General features: G+C 38.6%; 1 protein-coding gene across 1 annotated transcript in view; it reads right to left on the bottom strand.

The window, feature by feature from the left end:
* The window catches only part of CCDC38 (coiled-coil domain containing 38), a 34,795-nt gene that overhangs the window by 16,526 nt on the left and 1,348 nt on the right, over window positions 1-16,921 (bottom strand). Inside the window, exons 3-10 of the mRNA XM_088141506.1 lie at window positions 14,130-14,212; window positions 13,149-13,317; window positions 12,264-12,331; window positions 10,574-10,737; window positions 8,716-8,796; window positions 7,656-7,939; window positions 3,424-3,443; window positions 1,112-1,307 (exon numbers count right to left, since the gene is read on the bottom strand). Of these exons, the coding sequence (XP_087997632.1) occupies window positions 1,112-1,307; window positions 3,424-3,443; window positions 7,656-7,939; window positions 8,716-8,796; window positions 10,574-10,737; window positions 12,264-12,331; window positions 13,149-13,317; window positions 14,130-14,212 (1,065 nt within the window). The remainder of the gene's footprint in view (window positions 1-1,111; window positions 1,308-3,423; window positions 3,444-7,655; window positions 7,940-8,715; window positions 8,797-10,573; window positions 10,738-12,263; window positions 12,332-13,148; window positions 13,318-14,129; window positions 14,213-16,921) is intronic.

Below are 16,921 nucleotides of genomic sequence, written 5' to 3' on the forward strand. Positions count from 1 at the left end.
GTCCCAACAGACTTTGGAAAATTCTGTCTGCATTCGCTTTTATTTCTTAACTGATTCCTGTGAATTATATGTACCTATTTCCTAAATTAGTAAAGGTGCCACCTAATACCATACTCCACAATGGATGAAATAGAGATTTCTTATCAACTTTCCTCTGCAAGGGTCTTCTTCAATTTAGTCCTCTTATGGTATTCTGAATGATAGCTGTCATCATCCATTGGCTAGGAATGATAAAACACTGTATCTAACAAATGTGGAGACTCCCAATGCACTTATTCAAACAAACCAAGTTATAGTTATGGTTTTTTTCCTCATGAAAGGACTGATGTGTTTTAAAACCCTTGCCAAAAAGGACAATGGAAGGAACACATAACTCTGCCATTCTTGTCAAGTTCAAGACTGAGGGAAAATAGCAATTGCCCTATAAACTCTCCACTATAGGTTCCTAAATTTCATTTGCCCTTCCACATCCAGAACTGACAATGTTATGAAAGCAGAGTGAGCCAGTTGCTTTAAATAACATAGTTTGGGCACTGTGAAAATGTCAGCCGAGTCAATGTCTTACATTAATTTTATATATTAATGGAATACAAAGAACTGACCAATGAGGATTTGGATTTTTGATTCTCATAGAGCAGGTCTCTGTGCAATAAGACAAACAAATTTCTGAAACAGGAAAAACTTTCCAAAGCTATTTGTGGAAGGACAAGTTAATTCAAGACAGAGAAATGCTGTTATATTATTTATCTGTATATGTACACAAGCATATGCAGGTAATCCTTGTTTAGTTCCTTGTACAGCGACTGTTTGCAGTTATGACGCATTTATAGTCTTTGCAGATTTATAAAGCAAAGGAAAGCAGAAGTAAGATCTTAAGCACAGTTGCGGTTTCACTTAGTGACTGCTCCACTTAATGACTGAGTTGCCAGTCCCAATTGTGGTTGCTAAACAAGGACTACCTGTACCCACAAATGGAGTTCAGGCCGCAAGATAAACATACAGCTCCTTAAATCACAACCTATGCTTCAGTCACTGAAGATTCCTCCCATCAAGAATTTCTGTGCAGATGAACACCCTTCCCTTCCCTTCATAGGTCTTCCTTATTCCTTACCTTGAGCCTGTGAAACTTTCTTCTTTTCCTCAGAATTGTTAAAGATGACTGAGGCTGATTTCCCTACTATCCCTTTCTTGGCAGGCTGGGACTCTTTATGATGTGCCCATTTGTATAAAGGTGGTAGCCAAATGACACAGTCACACATTTGTAAAAAGAACAAAAACAAACAGGCCATCAATTCTATTAGTCCTTGCTAAATACAAACAAGGCTGCCATTGACAGGAAGTGGGAACAATCTGCAACACTGGTGTAAAGTGCTGGCAGACAAAGTAAACAGCCAAACTACACAGACTGGATAATGAATTATAAAGCAGGAAGCCTAGGGAAATACACTAAGATTACGAATGCAGCACAAGCAGTGAGAATGCTTATACATTATTCCTCTCATACATCAACAGACTAATTATGCTATTAGGATGCAATGCCATTACTACTAATTATTTATTCAAATTATTAAGTTATCTAATCAAACATTACTCTGGGGGCATACAATTGGTTAAAACATCTTTTTAAAAAAACTGAACAGAACAAATAGACTAATATCAGCAACCTGTAGAAATACACCAACATTTCAACAGTCAATCCAACCGGATCACTCCTCACTCTGGCTCAGAGCCTGTTTGAAAAACCAAGTTTTAAATGCTTTCCTGAAGGACAGAAGGGCCGGAGCCAAAGAGAGGGCAATTTTTCCAGAAGGCAGAAATGACAATTTTACTATATAAACATGTCACTATAGTCATTTCATTATATAAACATCATTAGGACCTAAATGATAAAGTATATATACTTCATAATGTTCCTTTCTGCATGAATTGCTCTTTGCATCTTCAATAACTCAGGATATGACAAAACATATTTATACCATCCAAGATTTTCTTTTAAGACATTGTTCCCTCCAAGTTTATAGTACAATGCCTTAGCACATCTAGATAAAATTTCTAAAGATGTTTTCCCCCAAAAGCAATCATGAGGAAACTAATGTAGTAAAAGAGTAGTCTAGCAGTGTTTTTTGCCTATTTAATAAGGAAACACACATCTTTACTAGAAATGGCAATGTATTATTTTTCAGGGCCAGCTAGTAACAATGTGTGTTCTTCTTAAAAGAAAATTCTGCAAGTTTTTATTTTAAGAAAATGAAAGGGTTTGATGAGACTCTAGAAGTTTTGTCACTCATAGAGACATATATTCATGCCAAACAGGCAGAGGTTATTATTTTCACGGAGTACTCGTCATGATTTTCATTCACAATCTATTAAGGAGTGGAAGAATGGATTATCAAATTAATGGAGTTGGCTCAAATGGCGAAGTTAACAGCGTTAACAAGAGATAATACTGTTTCTAAATTTGTCTCCTCATAGTAACCCTTCTTAGATTGGGTGGGAAAAAAATGAAGCTTTGTGGGATTTAATGATTAAATGGTTTGCGCTGATAGAAATGATGTGAATTTCGATTAATTAGTGGTAAGAGATTAACCTTTTTTAATTTGTAATTATATCTGTATTGGAGATAGTCAGAAGTCACTTTCCATTTCATCTTTCTATCTGTTCTCACTATTTTAGTTTCTGTCTTTTTCTTTTAGTTCTATCTTCTTTATTTTCTATACTTTCTAATTTTTATTTTAACTGTGCTTTTTATACATCTTAATAAAAGTTTTAATTAAAAAAACAATCTATTAAGGAGTATTGTTTTACAATATTGTTTAGGCTACAGCCTTAAAAATCTTTTAGACTGCTGTATCATTGTTCTTTTAAGTTTCTCTCATTCACCTAAAATCCTACTTTCCCTACAGTCTATTATAATTAAATTAGTATTTCAGTATCTAAAGATAGAATCTTCCACTAATTTTCTAGCACGAAGCATAAATCACTTTACAGTAAATAAATCCATGAATTATTTACAAATAGGGTTTAGCTTTTGGCTTTATAGAACTTTCAACTAAAGGAAAAGAACTCGTGCTCAAAATGTTTTTGCCTACCATGGACATAATTGATTGGTGTGACATCCTTGTTACAATTATGGCATGGGTTCATAAATTCACAAAGGTAATTGTCAACCATTAATAACCTTAATCCTACCCTAACCCAGTTGACAGCAAAAGGTGTGAGACAGTTGAAATAAGTGGACATAATTTATTGGTGCTCAAAACTCACTGGCGGGCAAAAACTTTTGGGAGAGCAAAAAAGGAACAAAAGCCCATTCCTACATTTCCTCATCCAAATCATTAATAAAAATATTGAGAAATAGAAAACCCAGGACTTGTATTATTACATATTACAAAATATTGGGCAGCCAACCAGCAACTTCATTACTCTAGGCAATTCATCTAGTTCTGGAAATTTAAACTCATTTAAGATAAAGAACCCCTTCATGGATCACTGCCTTGTCGTGGCGAAGGGGCTTGCGTAACTCAGTGAAGCCATGAGCTATACCGTGCAGGGCCACCCAAGACGGACAGGTCATGACAGAGAGTTCTGACAAAATGTGGTCCACTGGAGAAGGAAATGGCAACCCACTCCAGTATCCTTGCCAAGAAAACCCCATGGACAATGTTAAAAGGCTAAAAGATATGACGCCGGAAGATGAGCCCCTCAGGTCGGAAGGTGTCCAATATGCTACTGGGGAAGAGCGGAGGGCAATTCCAAGTAGCTCCAGAAAGAGTGAAGCGGCTGGGCCAAAGCCGAAAGGACGTTCAGCTGTGGATGTATCTGGAAGCGAAAAGAAGGTCCGATGCTGCAAAGAACAATATTGTATAGGTACCTGGAATGTAAGATCTATGAACCAAGGCAAGCTGGATGTGGTCAAGCATGAGATGACAAGACTGAACATCGACATCTTGGGAATCAGCGAACTGAAATGGACGGGAATGGGTGAATTTAATTCGGGTGACCATTATATCTACTACTGTGGGCAAGAAACCCTTAGAAGAAATGGAGTTGCAATCATAGTCAATAAGAGAGTCGGAAAGGCAGTAATGGGGTACAACCTCAAAAACGACAGAATGATCTCAGTGCGTATCCAAGGCAAACCATTCAATATCACAGTCATCCAAGTCTATGCCCCAACCACTGATGCTGAAGAAGCTGAGGTTGACCGCTTCTATGAAGACCTACAACATCTTCTAGAACTAGCACCAAAAAGATGTCCTTTTCATCATAGGGGATTGGAATGCTAAAGTAGGAAGTCAAGGAGTAATCGGAATAACAGGCAAGTTTGGCCTTGGAGTACAAAATGAAGCAGGGCAAAGGCTAATAGAGTTCTGTCAAGAGAACAAGCTAGTCATAGCAAACACTCTTTTCCAACAACACAAGAGACGACTCTACACATGGACATCACCAGATGGTCAATACCGAAACCAGATTGATTACATACTTTGCAGCCAAAGATGGAGAAGCTCTATACAGACAGCAAAAACAAGACCAGGAGCTGACTGTGGCTCAGATCATGAGCTTCTTACTGCAAAATTTAGGCTTAAATTGAAGAATGTAGGGAAAACCACTAGACCACTCAGGTATGACTTAGATCATATTCCTTGTGAGTACACAGTGAAGGTGATGAATAGATTTAGAGGATTAGATTTGGTAGACAGAGTGCCTGAAGAACTATGGACGGAGGTCCGTAACATTGTACAGGAGGCAGCAACTAAAACCATCCCAAAGAAAAAGAAATGCAAGAAAGCAAAATGGCTGTCTGATGAGGCTTTACAAATAGCTGTGGAAAGAAGGAATGCGAAAAGCAAGGGTGAAAGGGAAAGATATAAGCAACTGAATGCAGATTTCCAGAGAATAGCCAGGAGAGATAAGAAGGCCTTCTTAAATGAACAATGCAAAGAAATTGAGGAAAACAATAGAATGGGGAAGACTAGAGATCTCTTCAAGAAAATTGGAGATATGAAAGGAACGTTTAGTGCAAAGATGGGCATGATAAAGGACAAAAAGGCAGGGAGCTAACAGAAGCAGAAGAGATTAAGAAGAGGTGGCAAGAATACACAGAAGAACTATACAAGAAAGATCTTAATGTCCCTGATGTCCACGCTGGTGTGATCGCTGACCTTGAGCCAGACATCCTAGAGAGTAAAGTCAAGTGGGCCTTAGGAAGCATTGCTAACAACAAAGCTAGTGGAGATGACAGTATTCCAGCTGAGTTATTTAAAATACTAAAAGACGATGGTGTTAAAGTGCTGCACTCAATATGCCAGCAAGTTTGGAAAACGCAACAGTGGCCACGGGATTGGAAAAGGTCAGTTTATGTTCCAATTCCAAAGAAGGGCAATGCCAAAGAATGCTCAAACTATCGCACAATTGCACTCATTTCACATGCTAGCAAGGTTATGCTCAAAATCCTACAAGCTAGGCTTCAGCAATACATGAACCGAGAACTACCGGATGTACAAGCTGGGTTTCGAAGAGGCAGAGGAACTAGAGATCAAATCGCCAACATTCGCTGGATCATGGAGAAAGCACGAGAGTTCCAGAAAAATATCTACTTCTGCTTCATTGACTATGCAAAAGCCTTTGATTGTGTGGATCACAACAAACTGTGGCAAATTCTTAAAGAGATGGGAGTACCAGACCACCTTACCTGTCTCCTGAGAAATCTGTATGCAGGCCAAGAAGCAACAGTTAGAACCAGTCACGGAACAACCGATTGGTTCAAAATAGGGAAAGGTGTACGACAAGGCTGTATACTGTCACCCTGCTTATTTAACCTATATGCAGAGTACATCATGAGAAATGCCAGGCTGGAAGAATCACAAGCCGGAATTAAGATTGCAGGGAGAATCATCAACAACCTCAGATATGCAGACGATACCACCCTAATGGCAGAAAGTGAAGAACTAAAGAGCCTCTTGATGAGGGTGAAAGAGGAGAGTGCGAAAGCTGGTTTGAAACTCAACATTAAAAAAACTAAGATCATGGCATCTGGACCCATCAATTCCTGGCAAATAGAAGGGGTAGAAATGGAAGCAGTAACAGACTTCATTTATTTGGGCTCCAAGATCACCGCAGATGGAGACTGCAGCCATGAAATTAAAAGACGCTTGCTCCTTGGGAGGAAAGCTATGGCAAGCCTAGATAGCATATTAAAAAGCAGAGACGTCACCTTGCCGACAAAGATCCGCATAGTCAAAGCTATGGTTTTTCCAGTAGTAATGTATGGCTGTGAGAGCTGGACCATAAAGAAGGCGGAGCGCCGAAGAATTGATGCCTTTGAACTGTGGTGCTGGAGAAGACTCTTGAGAGTCCCCTGGACTGCTAGGAGGTCAAACCAGTCAATCTTAAAGGAAATCAACCCTGATTGCTCATTGGAAGGATCGATAATGAAGCTCAAGCTCAGATACTTTGGTCACCTAATGCGAAGAGAGGACTCTTTGGAAAAGACCCTGATGCTGGGAAAGATTGAAGGCAAAAGGAGAAGAGGACGGCAGAGGATGAGATGGTTAGATAGCATCACTGAAGCAATGAGCATGAAACTGAGCAAACTCAGGGAGGCAGTGAAGGACCGGAAGGCCTGGCGCAGTATGGTTCATGGGGTCACGGAGAGTCGGACACGACTTAACGACTAAACAACAACAAAGATAAAGAAGTATTCCCTGATCATGTTTCTATCATACTCAGACTTCAGTCCTGCCATTTCCTTCTGCTATTTACCTAGTGGAACACATGTTTTCTCAGGGAAGACTGAGTCCAAACAGGAGTAAAGTAATTCTGTTTCTTCTTTTTTATCTGTTAGCATTTTGCTATCCCCACTGAGCAGCTGTTATACTGATTCTTTTTTGTTGTTTTATTTTAAACATATCTAAAGAAGTATTTTCTATTATTTTTAGTATCCTTTGCCAACCTCAGCTCATTTTGAGTTTAACTTGTCTGACTACCATCTCTGTGGTCTACTCATATGCGTTCTTGTTTGGTGACCTGTCTATATGTGTCCTTTATTGTTCTATGGTCTTTAACATGCTTTTTGTGCAGGTAGGTTAGTTCTTCTATCTTTTTTTTTAATCGATGGATTTTTCCAAATATGGTTTTAACATCTTGATGATCCCCCACCCATCTTATTCTCCTTTGGCTGTGTGAGCAGTCCCAGTATATTGAACAAATTGGCCAGAAAGGATCAGCATGCAGGACGCCTTTGGAATTGAAGATCCCAGTGCTTTAAGGTACAACCAGTGCAGGATAATTATCTCACTCCAGTAAGCTGTGCCTCATGGACTGCAATCATTGTATATGAACCAGTCAATATGATTCAAGCCCAAGTTACATATGTATTTGTTCCTATCTGCCTCCTTACCTGCAAACATAAAGCAAGAGATGGGTATATATTAAAAGTATCATAGAGAAAGTACACTAAATTCCAGAAACTTTGCTCACCAGGCTATCTCATATTAATGAGAGAAAGTTCAATGCCTCCTTTTCTTTTTTTACATATATGAAAACTGAAGGACCTTCCTGCCTCCACTTTATACAGTATATTCTCCTTTTTCAATTTGGTTTGCTCCCGATAAGTTGGCCTTGCAACGCTCAAGACTCCTAGTCAGTGTGGTTGCTAGAATGATGACAACAAAGCGGGTCACCCCCAGGCTGTAATTGAAATGGACCATTGAAAACCACATACTTACTTAATCTATTATTTAAAACAACAGTGTTTGTCATTAACTTGGATTTATCAGGAGTTGATGGGAAAGAAATAAAGGATTTTGATTGGCCTCTTTTCTTGTCTTTCTTCTTCTTTGCCATCTGCTGCTCTTGCCATGCTCTGGGAGAAATACTCAGCAAAAAGGCTTCGTAGGAAAAATATAGCTTCAAAAGATCTTCAGTGTTTGCAATTTCACTGCAGATGTCAAAAGAGAACAAGGGATACAAGAAGCAAGTCCTCAGATGTTACAGAAGTACAATGCCTAGGAGACATTTAAAAACATACCTGAAAAAGCTAAGAAAAACATTTCCCCTGAATTATATGGCTTTACAGCATTATAGCTCAGATGTTAATAAGAATGCTTATTCTTATTAACCTCTGAGTTATAATGCTATGCCTAGACAAGGTTTTTCAAATTTATTTTAATTTGGGGAAGGGAGGGGAGGAAAGGTTGTTTCATCAAGAAGCTTTCTGTCCTTTACCACAAACTTCTGTGCACCTGCTCAGAAATTAAAGAAGGCACAACCGTATATGCTTTCTAAAAGGTGTGGAAACTATTAGCCTGGGCTTAATAAGAACATCTACTTGATTTTGCATTTATTTTATAGTCCTAAAGATTCAGCTTTCTGAATCTCAATTAGCTGCCACCTCTCAATTGTCCATGGTATAGATGATGTGCATTATGATTACTACATTATTTTAAAGATGTTGAACTAGACCTTTTGGTGCCTTTCTATATGCAGAAAGGTACCTTCCATTCAGAAAAGGGCTATTACTTCTTACTTAAGAGCACCATGCAAAAATTTAAGCTACATTTAGACACATTGTTCAGATAGCACTTGTATAGGCCTTTATACATTTGGTACTTGAAATGCAACTTCTTCAGATAGCAAGAATATGCTGCACTATGGGAAATATATTGAGAATCACATAATCAAGAATCTCTCATAAAGCAAAGAGAAAGAGCTCACCTTTTAAGGGAGAACAGTTCATTCATTGCTGACCTCAGTTCTGTTGTCACTTCCATTTTAGATTTTGCTTCTTGGGTTGCCCTAAAAAAAAGGGTGTGTACAATTTTAATAGAAAGATGTTAATATTGAAATAGAGAACCAGTTTGGTGTAGTGATTAAAGCATGAGGCTAGAAACCAGGAGACTGTGAGTTCTAGTCCCGCATTAGGTACGAAGCCAGCTGGGTGACCCTGGGCCAGTCACTCTCTCTCAGCCCAAAACCACTTCCAAAATCCTGCCATGAAAACTGCAGGGACTTGTCTAGGCTATCACCAGGAGTCAACCCCCCCCCCCAAAAAAAACATTAAAATAATTATACAGATACCGTTTACATCTCTTAACCCAGGAAAGGAATGCTATCTTTGTCTCCTCAAATTAATAGTAAGAGATGATAGTTCTAAAAATTAGTGGTAGTCCAGAAACTTAGTAAGAAAATAGTCTGAGGATAATTTTAAAGAAAGCTTTAAAAAATAAAAATAAGCAGTCTAACAATTCATCAATAGCAAAAAATAAAAAATAAATCCAATGTGGCAAACTCATCCAGCAATTACTGTTATTAGCTTATATCAGCTTCTTTTTATAGTCAAAAATTCTTCATGAATCTTTGGAAACTCTCTTTCCCCATTCCTATTGTGTGTGATGAGGTAGACAGTGAAATCCCATCTACAGAAACAGTTTCTTTGCTTTTAATAGAATACTGTTTTTAAAACTGAATTAGCTCATCTGTTAGCTATTAGCTAACTAATAAATAGCTGTTCCTATTAGCTCTCACCCCTTTAGCTGTTGGCAATGATTATGAAATATTACATCTGAGATCTAGTTGCATAAGCTAGAAAGACCCCAAATCTGGTAGGTGGCAGTCACCTAATGAAATAAATTATTATTATTTTCAAATGCATACCTATGCCACCACCACCATTCTGCAGTTCCTCTAAATACGTTAATTGCTTATTCAAGAAAACCATGTTTGAAGGAGTTGCACAAAAATGGGGCAGCAGAGTCTCTTTTGGGATGACTCAAGAGTGTATATGAGGGTAAAAGCCCACTGCAGTTCTACATTGTAAATATAGGGGCAATGATTGATGTGGGGGCATCATAACCAAGAGTTACTGTTGCAAACATGATGGTTAGGGAAAGATAGATTTGGGGTAACTTGGTGGGGCAGGCAGGAATGAATATAAAGGTGGATTGAAGCTCATTTAAGGAACCAGATTAGGACAAAGTAAGACTCCTTATTCTGGCTGCCTGCTGCATAGAATGCATAGATACAGTTTAGAAAACAGCTCTTTCTTCATGTGCTTTTATATATGTTTATTCATATTCTGTAACAGGAATATACAGTCCTGAATGCCTTATGTTTGGCTCCTTAAGCCCCTCCAAAAGTTGCTGAATTACAATGTTTGTAATGTGACATGGGGACATTATTAATGCCATGGAAAGTAATCATAGAGACAGTATTTAATGTCTTTAATAATGTTTATTTTATTTAATTTAAGCTAAATTAAATCAAACTTATGACTGGTCTAACACACTGCTCTGTCCTGGACGTTCATATTTTAGAATGTGACCACCATGACACCATTCAAAGGCCAAGGATGATCAATTACCCCCAAACGTTCTACAACCAAAGAAATATTTCTAGCAGAGAGAAAAGGAAAGCATTTAAAGAGAAGAGAGTGCATCCATTTCTTGCAATGACTGTTTGAGGGCTTTTTACTTGGAAGAACAGAAGAGGGAACCAGACATTGAACCTCTGAAATCACCCTCCAAATCTGGCCCCTACAGTCAGCTGCAGAGTTAAAAACAAAACTGTAACTAACAGTTTAAGGGCTTCTACAGAACTCCTATCATTTTCTTTGAGAAACTCTTCAAATGCAAGGGTATCTTCTTCTAATTTTGTTTCAGCAATTCTGGCCCTCTTCTCCTCCTTTGCTGCCATCTTCTCCAGCTTTGCCATGGTGCGCTGTTTTACTTTAACAGAGTACTGGAGGAAGAAAACAATTGCAAAATGTTATGTACAAAAAATTCTTAATGTACAGTAGCTTGTCATACCCAAGGTCATTCCCATGCATGCTTACTTGGCAGTAAGCCTTCCCAAAGAGAACTTGATTAAATGTTGCTGTTCTTTTGTTTTTTAAGACTCAAATATTGATTACCTAAATCCTATATGCTTTTTAAATAGTTGGATTGCATGTGTATGTGTGTGAGAGAGACAAGCCTATATTCCTGTCAAACCATTGATCACTTCCCCAAAATTATTTCCCTGCAATCATTTCTCACACGTTGTGTACCAACTTTCTCTATTACAGTGTTGTCCAAACTTGGCCACTTTAAGATGAGTGGACTTCAACTCCCAGAATTCCCCAGCCAGCCATGCTGGCTGGGGAATTCTGGGAGTCGAAGTCCACTCATCTTAAAGTGGCCAAGTTTGGACAACACTGCTCTATTATGAATGCCATTTACCCCTACATCACATAGATTCAGAAATGTGAGCCAGCATATTACTACATATATCTATTTTTCTTCTTTTTTTAAAAAAAAGTCTGCAAAATCTTGACACTGCATTATTAACTGGCAGTCTGACACAACCTTTTTCTGGTTCTATAATTAGTAAAGGGGAATGAATAGTTCATTCACATCCCATTTAATGAAATCTTCCCACCAGCATCAGGATTTTTTCTCCTATTCTCTCTGTATCAGCTGCAACTACACAGCTTGTCTTCAATATTCCAGCTGTTCTTGAACAGCCCAATGATTATTTTCCTGTTTCAGCTCTCCAAATTGGATCTTTCTACTAAACCTTTTTTTTTGGTATTCCAGCACAGTCCACTTTCCCTCATCCGCTGTGACCCAATCCTACCTTCTCCCTCAGCCCAGTGATTATAGAATAGCACAAGAGATCTGCAGAACTGCACACACAGGTCTGTGCATGATAAAGCTGCTTTCAGGTAGTTTGTGCAGCAGCTGAAATATGTTCTGTATGTTTGGTCTGCATAAGTTGGGCTGCTTTGTTCTGGATATTGAAAAATTGTTGTACTGGGCAGAGAGGACATAGGAAAAAGCGAAGGACATTGTCAGTGACTGAAAGGTGGCAGGAGAAGATGGGAAGAGAAGGCCCTGCAAAGGTCTGGGGCCAATGACATATGTCCTGTTGGGAGCTGCTAAGTGTTTTAGTTAGCATAAATTATTCTAACAAAATAATATAGATCTGAAAATTTTCATATGAAGAACTGTTATATAGACAGAGATTTAATTTAATTTATTCAATTTAGACAGTGCCCAACTCCAACCTACTCTGGTAGCATGCAATAAAACCAACAACATAAAAACAGAATACCAGAATTATAAAACAATAAGAGATCCAACTAACCACACCCACACACAATTCAGGAGGAGTCCCACCACCCTAACCCAAGGCCTAGGGGAACAACCAGGTCTTGAAGGCTTTCTAGAATGCCAGCAGAGACGTATATTCTTACACTACTATAAAAGGTTTATAAAAACTGTTACCTCCAACAGAAATAGCTCCTTCTCTTCACTGATGTAATCTGCTATAGATTGTTTGTCACTTTGACAACCTTTAAAAAAAATGAATTTTGTGATTTCCCCCCCTTATACTCTGCAGCCTATATATTTAAATAAACTATATATTATCAATGACTAACACAATTAAAATGACAGTTTAAAAATTGAAATATTAACTGTTTCTCCAGGAATTAAACTGAAGTTGCATAATGCCATTCAGGGTGGTATTTAATTCCTTCTGAATAGATAAAAGTTCTTTCTGATGGTGGGCAGTTATATTGAGAGATCACTTTGTAAACCCAAAAAGTGAGTTTCAAGAAGGTCAGGAAAGATGAGCTGGTTAACTACCTGTCAGCCTAGTAAGCCGCAAGCTTTGTATTTGAACTGAAACCTGCTAGAAACCTGCTAGACTAGCCAGAGGGGAAGAACATAGGTGGGCAGATTTTTGGATCAGTTCGATCCACTTTGGATTAGTGCCTTTCCGTTGGATCAAAAGTATACTCAATTAGCTAAAACAGCTTTAGTGGATTTTAAGCAGACCTTTGACTGCTGATCTAACATAAGGAAATCCTTAGAGTAAAATATCTTACTTAGATCTGCTGATCTAACATAAGGTGGAGTAGGTTCACTGTAATATGGTTGGCAGAATACCAGAAAGGGGAAACAACTGTGATGTTACTGTGTATTAGAAACCACTAAGCTGGTCAGAAGATCCTGAACCAAGTCACAGAAGTTATAGAGAGAAGAGACAATAATGGGATACTTCAACTACTCACACATCTATCAAAAAACCAACTCAACCAAGACTGCAAAATCTCAAAATTCTTCAGTGTTCCTGCAGTTTATTATTTCTCTAAAATGTTTACTCACACTTTGCAAAAGCAAGCGCCCAGTTCAGAGCAGGAACATCTTTTCCCATTGTTTCTGTTGTTTCTTGTTCAGTGGCTTCTTCTAGTATTCTCAAAGCCTTTCGAGACCGGGCTCTTGATGAAATGGTGCTCCTTTCATATGTCTTCACACTCTGCTTAGTTTTTTTAATCTAAAATCGAAATCCATGTTGATTGCCTCATTTTTGACAATGTATAATGCAGTTCCTAACTGCCTTCCAAATCCATAGTCTTCCCAAGCTGTATGCTGGTCTATGACCATAATAACTATGGCCAGGCTAGAAGCCAGGAGACCATGAGTTCTAGTCCCGCTTTAGGCGTGAAAGCCCGCTGGGTGACTTTGGGCCAGCCACTCTCTCTCACCCCAACACACCTCACAGGGTTGTTGTTGTGGGGCAAAGAAGAGGAGGAAGGCGTATTAGATATGTTCGCCACCTTGAGTTACTTATAAAAATAATAAAGGTGGAATAAAAAATATATACTGTATATAAAAATAAAGATTTGGTTTGATTTGCCACGGTGGCTTACAAAGTCAAAACAAGTTTTAAACATAGTAAAAGCATAATCGAAATATTTTTAAAGCCCCACCATGTTTTAAAAAAAATCCACATTTTGTCATCCCCAACTCCACATGATTGGGGTGCGATGGAGAATGGTATATCAGGAAAAGGAGTTTAAAAAAAATCAATTTAGGCAAGCTTTATTGACTCTGCAGTTCATCTTACTGCTATCTCTAGGTATATACTGATGCATCATGACTGCTAATATAACCATCATCATGGTATTATTATTTCTTATTATTAGTAAGAATCTATGATGACTTTGGTTTATCTGTGAGACTGTCCTCACCTTTTTTTCTGGGTAAAACAAAACAAACAAATTCAGTGGAATATGTTAAACTGATCCAACCAAAGGGGGCAAAAAGACATTAAAGTCAGCAGTAGCTGATCAGTAGAATACTTACAATTTCTTTCTCTGTACATTCAATATCTCTGTAAAGGTATATTTCGTTGTTCATCTTTTCAAAAGGGGTTGCTTGTCTGGATTCTGCTTACACAGAATATTAAAGAAAAACATTTTAGTACCATTTCAAAATGTCAACACTAACACCAGGTAAAAACAGTTTTGTATTACAAGGCTAGCATCTGCAATAGGTAAACATTTGCAACTCAAGGAGACATCAACCAAGTAATTAATTTCTAAATGACCATCCATGTTAGTCTGTTGCAGCAAGAACAGCAGAGAGTCTGTTTTTGGCACCTTAAACACCAAAAGATAATATATAGTGGGCTCTAGTTCATAAAAACCTACGCCATAATATAACTACAGTCTACTTCCTCAGATGCCGCTGTGTTCTCTGCCCTACCAGAAGTGTGCACTTCATGTTGTAGAATACAAATTAAATAAATGTGTTAGATGTTGTAAGTTCTAAGGTATATAAATAATTTAGATTCAGATACAAAAGGGATGAAACAGAGAAACAATTGATATTAAATGTAAAAAACAAGAGCATAGTTATAGTTTATTTGAAGGGACAGGGCTGTTATGTTACTTGACATTCATGATGTAAAGGAAGAAGTAGAGATTTTTAGTTTAGAGCTGCAAGTGGAAAACCTGGGGACAACCTCTTTTCCCCATCATGATGTCTAATCATAGCACTTCTGGGATCTCTGACAGAATTCTTCGGCAACCCACCCCAAAATAGTTCCTTATTTTGGAGCATAGATATTTTGGAATCCTGTGAAATAGGATTATCATGAAACAAGCATTATGTATTTGCACCTGTCCTAAGTATACAAGGTCATGTTACTTAAGGAACTACAATTCCCTTAGGAAAGGGGATGAGGAATCAATAGCCCCCCAGATGTTGTTGAACTATCATTCCAGGCATCTCCCACCACTGACCATAGTGGCTAAGGTTGTTTAGTAACATCTCCAGCAGAGGTCCTGTGGCAGACTGAGATGATGGAGTTATAAAGTGGTCTCAGCATTAAAGTTTTTTTGTTCTTGTTTGCCAGCACAAAGCGTAGTGTGATAGAAACACTGAAGTTTTCTCCGTAATTGAGACATCTGAGATCAGTCATGTCTGCCTTTTAGTGAAAATATATAAAGGGCAGATTTCTTAGGCAGTGGATATGTTGTTGGTGGATGTTAGATACTGCTGAAGGTGCATTTGTGCTATATGGACTGGACATTCTGGGTCAGTCAAGGAATTGTTGGAGGAGGAACCTAAGGCGAGGGTCAGAAGGACCTGAAAGCAAGATCTGAAGAGGAGACTGCTGGTGGCCAAGACTGCTGCATTTGGAAAGGCCAGATCAGATATTAGTGAAGACAGTTTGACAAAGGGGCTGGAATTCCGAGAAGCTCAAGAAAAAGTTATTTTTTTCCCCTCTTTCTCTTTTCTAGTATGATCATCTCTAACAGAGTATATCAAAGCAATGTTAAGGAATGCCTGTGGAACCAGAAAGAGAGCAAGCGGGATAGTTAAGAAGCAATAAAAAACTCTGTAGAGAAATACAGTGGTACCTCGGTTCACGAACTTAATTCGTTCCGCGACTCTGGTCGCGACCCGAATTGGTCGCAACCCGAATCAAATTTTCCCATAAGGTTCAATGTAAATATGGTTAATCCGTTCTGACTCCTACGAATTTGGTCGCCAACCAATTTTGGTTGCGACCCGAATCAAATTTTCCCATAAGGTTCAATGTAATTACAGTTAATCCGTTGTGAACCATATGTATTTTTTTTTTTAAACCACAAAAATATGACACAAAGTACAGTACAAAGAGAGAGAACGCTAACCTTGCTCGACGTGACTTCTGGTGTGGAGGACAGGAAGGCGGGTGGGGAGGCGGTTATTGCTTGGAGGGAGAGTCCCCCTCCCTACAGGAAGTCACGACCACGTGTCACGGCAGGGAAAATGGGCCCGGATCCTGTTTGTCACCTGATCCGGCGTTCGCGAACGGAAGCAAAATTTTGCGAATGGTGCTGTTCGTGACCCGAATTGGTCATGAACAGAAGCGTTCGTGACCCGAGGTACCACTGTATATGTATACTTTGATAACCTGAGGCCACTGTATACATTAGAAATAAACAGAAGTTATTTACTTAAAAGTAACAAACATTGTAATTTGGAGAAGAAATTTAGTGCTTGTCTGGAAAGTTCCTGACTCCTTTCCCATCCTCCAATGTCTTCAACCATTTTGGCCAACAGGCATACTTGGAACGTTGAGGACTTTTAGTGGGTGTTGAAGCTGCTGTGAAAAGGGTGGCTTTGCTGGTTCACAAAATGGTTGCCATGGTGGCATGGCCAGTCACAAAATAAAATGGGCATTTATTTTTCAGGTGGGCATGGATCCTTGAAGTCACAAAGCACACTGGCATCCCCAAGACCACACTGAAGTGCCAGGTTTAGAGAACCACAAATTGCCCTGCCATAGATGCACCTCGCATGTGAGAGGTCCATGCAGTATACAGCTTCTTAACCTACCAATTGGATTCATTCCTCCCATATATTTGATTATTTCACCAGGGTTCATTTCAGTCTCTATAAATAATGTACAGAGAACCTATCAACAATGCACCATCCTTCCCAGATCCCTTCCTTAATAAATCTCCTGTTGTGCATTTTCTAGAATCAAGCCGCTCCCCTAATTATTTTTTATCAAATTTGTCACCACCCATCTCATTAGAAAACGACTCTGGGCAGTTTACAGGAAAGATAAATATTAATTAAAAATATAATTTAACAATTAA

Source organism: Python bivittatus, unplaced genomic scaffold, assembly GCF_059951505.1.
Source record: "Python bivittatus isolate LINGU-HERP-01145 unplaced genomic scaffold, Pbiv_v1 ctg000330_np1212, whole genome shotgun sequence".
Taxonomy (NCBI): domain Eukaryota; kingdom Metazoa; phylum Chordata; class Lepidosauria; order Squamata; family Pythonidae; genus Python; species Python bivittatus.